This window comes from Tupaia chinensis, unplaced genomic scaffold (genome assembly GCF_000334495.1).
Source record: "Tupaia chinensis unplaced genomic scaffold, TupChi_1.0 Scaffold149922_1, whole genome shotgun sequence".
Taxonomy (NCBI): domain Eukaryota; kingdom Metazoa; phylum Chordata; class Mammalia; order Scandentia; family Tupaiidae; genus Tupaia; species Tupaia belangeri.
Window position 1 is genome coordinate 738,481 of NW_006209766.1, and position 3,656 is coordinate 742,136.

General features: G+C 63.3%; 1 protein-coding gene and 1 long non-coding RNA gene across 2 annotated transcripts in view; both read left to right on the plus strand.

Annotated features, from left to right (window-relative positions):
* The first annotated feature begins 185 nt into the window (after positions 1–185).
* On the plus strand, positions 186–1,018 carry LOC106734224 (uncharacterized). The gene is made up of 2 exons (XR_001369925.2): positions 186–296; positions 379–1,018. It is a non-coding gene; the product is annotated as an uncharacterized LOC106734224 (long non-coding RNA).
* A 1,017-nt stretch (positions 1,019–2,035) lies between these two features.
* Positions 2,036–3,656, plus strand: part of HPN (hepsin) — a 22,023-nt gene continuing 20,402 nt past the window's right edge. The window contains exons 1-2 of the mRNA XM_006171610.3: positions 2,036–2,454; positions 2,993–3,061. Of these exons, the coding sequence (XP_006171672.1) occupies positions 3,046–3,061 (16 nt within the window). The 5' untranslated portion in view covers positions 2,036–2,454; positions 2,993–3,045. The remainder of the gene's footprint in view (positions 2,455–2,992; positions 3,062–3,656) is intronic.

Consider the following 3,656-nt stretch of genomic DNA (forward strand, 5'->3'; position numbering starts at 1 on the left):
AGCGCACATGCCCTAAGCAAAAACCTCTCCAAAAAAAACCCAAGCAAAGAGGCGGTAGCCCCTTCCTTCCCTGCAGCCCTATAGGGGTCCAGCCCGTGGCCCCTCCTGTCCCTTTGTTAGGAGCCCTGTGTACCTGGGGCAAAGACCGCCACCTGCCTCAGTCTCCTGGGGGTGGGGCCACAGCAATCATGGGGTCACTGTACACCTGGCTCTCCCCTCCACAGCTCGGAATACCTGGCCATCACCTCAGAAAGCAAAGAGAACTGTACGGGTGTCCAGGTGGCCGAATAGCCCTGGTAAGTGGGGAGCCAGGGGTGGGCGTCTGGGAGGGTTTCGGCTCGCTGGGTCCCTAATGCCTTCTCTCTCTATCCCCCTTAGGCCCTGGGCTCCGCCTCATGGAAGAGCCAGCCCTAGTGGGGAACCCCCAGGCACAGCCTGCCCCAACCCCGGGGGGGTTGGCCATCCCTGGGCCTCCACACGCCTCAGAGTCCTGCCATCGGAGCCGCAGGGGGGGTAGGGGGGCCAGGGGCTTGGCTCACACCCCTAACCCCGCCACCTTCCTCCTGCCCCTGTCGCCCACCCAGCACCATGCATGACGGGTAAAGCAATACTGCCGCTGCCCCCACCCTGCTTCTGCTGCCTGTTTGGGGAGGGGGCGGTGAGGTGGGGGCAGCGGCTCCGCACCCCTCCTTCTTGCTGATTTGCACACATTGGCCGCTTCGGACACGCACTTGTGGGGCCAGCCCCTTCCTGCCCCATCCCTGCCCAGCGGGGGGTTGTGATCAGCTGGGGGTTTGGGGCAGGGGGTCTGGGACCCACTCCAGCCCCCAGCATCATCTCTCCTCCTGCTTCCTCCGGCTGGACCTGGGGTCCCTCTCCCTGTGAAGCACTCTTGCCTGGCCCCACCCCACTCCCTCTCACCAGCCTTGGATTGTGGTGGCCACGTAGAAAGGGGCCCTTCGGCCTCGCCTCTTTACAGAAGTAGTTTTGTTCATGAAATAAAGATTCTTGGACTTGATTCGTCATCTCTCTCGTGAGCCCAGTCATCTGCACCCCCAAATCCAAGAGCCTCAGTTTTCCTGGGGACCTTCCCTCCTGGGCAGGCAGTGGGGCCTCTGCCACCATGTTCAGGGAGGGAGCTGGGGCAGGAGCAGGTGGGGCCAGCGGCCCAGTTCCAGCAGACAAGTCCCTTAGGTGCCTGGTTACTGTTGGGGTGGGGAGTCATTAGCTCAGTGGGGCCCATCGGTGGTGAGGGAGCCTAGAAGACAGCCCCAGGAGAGGGGCAAGGCTGATGCTGGGGTGCAAGGGTTTCATGGGGTTTGCTGTGTTCCTAGCAGGGTGGGTCTCTCTGGGGAGGTGGGATTTGGGAGAAAGAGGAGGGAAGGAGAAAGGGACGTGAATGCAGAGACAGAGCAGGGGCTGGGGAGCAGCCGGGCTGAAGCTGTGTGGACCCCAGTGAGAGGCTGTGGGCTTGGCTCTGGGGTGAGCAGGCCTGGTGTGACTGTGCTGGGGCATGTGGCTGACCACAGGCAGGTGTCTGACGGTGACCCTGGTGTGTCCGGGTGTTTATCCAACCCTGGGGTCTGACGTGGTTGGCTCTTGGCTGCTGGCGGGACAGAGTGTCTCTCTCTCTCTGGACACTTCCGGCCACTTGGCCTGGGCTTCAGCCCTCGGAGCGGCCTTTTCCGGGCCAAGCCCCCCATCCCCCCTGTCTAGGACTTTCCTGGCTCCAGAGGTCAGCGCCACCGGGAGAGAGGCTGCCAAAACAAACCAGCCCCCGTGACTTGTAGGAAAGCAGCTGGGGGAGGGTAAGGGGCAGCGGGGCCAGGGCTGGGCCAGGAGCAGGGCTAGAAGAGGGGGCTCCGGCAGGAGCGCAGAGGACTGGGTCTGGAACTGGGGTAGGGGCAGGACGGCCCGGCCGGCTCTCTCTCGGTGCTGGCAATGGCAGGAACCGCGCGGTCCTGACCGGGCTGGGCGGGGCGTGCTGCAAGGGGCGAGGGCGGGGCAGGGGGCGGGATGTGGCACCCGCAGAGTGGGCTTGGGGCAGCTTCGGCCCCCACCTGATTCCCTCCAGTCCACATCCCCCTCGGCCACTGCTCTAAGCTCGCCCAGCCCTCAGCCCGGCTGGCCCAGCCTGTCCCTGTTGCCATCTCCCTGAGGACGGGCACACCTGGGTTCTCCCGAGGGGTGGAGGCATGCCGGTGGCTGGGCCCGCCTGAGTCCGGCCCCATCAACCAGGTGGCCTCCTCCCCTGCCAATCCCATTGTCCAGCCCCTTCCCGCCCCTTGCCCAGCCCCCTCCTCCTCAGGTGAGGCAGCCTGGCCTAGCAGGCCCCACGCTGCCTCTGCCTCCCGGGCGCCCGCTGCTACAGGGCCACCATGCTCCTGCCCAGGCCTGGAGACTGACCTAAACCCGCACCATCTCGCGGCTCCGCCCCGCCTGCCAGACCTCCGGGTAAGGACCAGGGCCCCAGACTCCCAGTTCCAGTCCTGAGCACATGGATTCCCTCACCCCCCACCCAACCTAGTGCCTGCTTCCAATAGAGGGGCTCCCAGAGACCCCGCCAGGGGCCTCTCTGACTTCTCCCTAAGGATCTGAGTGCCCCGGCTGCTTTTCCTTCAAATTCAGACGTCGTCTTCAATTTCTTCCACCCTTAGACCCAGGAGTCTGGGCCCCCAAATCAGTCCTTCCCCAGGTCTCAGGTTCAGGCCAGCTCCTGCCTCAGACCCGGGAGATCAAACCCTCAGCCCCCTCGTCCTCGAGGCTCAGGTGTGGGGTCCCCATCCCTGCCAATCCAGGCTTCCCCCTCTGGTCACTGATCAGACTGACCCCATCCTTGAACCCAGCCCGATCTGTGTCCGTGAACACGACGTGCTCTGGCCAAGGCCCAGTCCCTCCAGCCTCCCTGGATAGGTGCCTGGGACTGGGGGGTGCCGGGATGGGGCTGGGCTGAGCTCCCCCAGGCCCTGCCTCCCTGGTCATCTCCCCACAGGTCCCGCCTCGGCCCAGGAGGTCAGCGGGAAATCATTAACAAGAGGCTGTGACATGGCGGAGAAGGAGGGTGAGTCCCCTTTCCCTGAGTCCCAACTTTGGCTCTGCCTGGCACCCCTCCCTTTGTGCTCTCTTCTCAGCCCTCCTCTTCCTTGGAGCCCCCTCTCCCTCCCAGACCCATTGCCACCCCCTCTGAGGCCTCCTCCCGCTGATTAACTATTAACCAAATTTTCTCTGCTGCTGGGCCACCACCTACCTACCTGCTACCCCACACGAACTTCCTGCTCCTTGCCTCAGTTCCCCCTCATCCCCAGTGATTTCTCAGCTAGCCCTGGGCATGTCTCCTACTTGGGACTGAGGTGGAAGGACTAGCTATTGTGGTTCCGGACGTGGATTCTAGAGTCAACACACACAGGCCTGCATTTGAATTAGCTTCGGCCACTTTCTTGCTGTGTGATCCTGTGCAAGTGACCTCATTTCTCTGAGCGTCGATTTCCCCGTGGATCAAGCATGGATCCTGATTCGCCCTCCGTGAGGTCGTTGGGAGCACGGAACATACAAGACACCGATACAGGCCTCAGTAAATGAGACACATGCCGTCCACAGGAGCAGTCCTCACAGGGGCTGGTAGACGTGGTGTCCCAGGGACCCAGGACTCCCACACA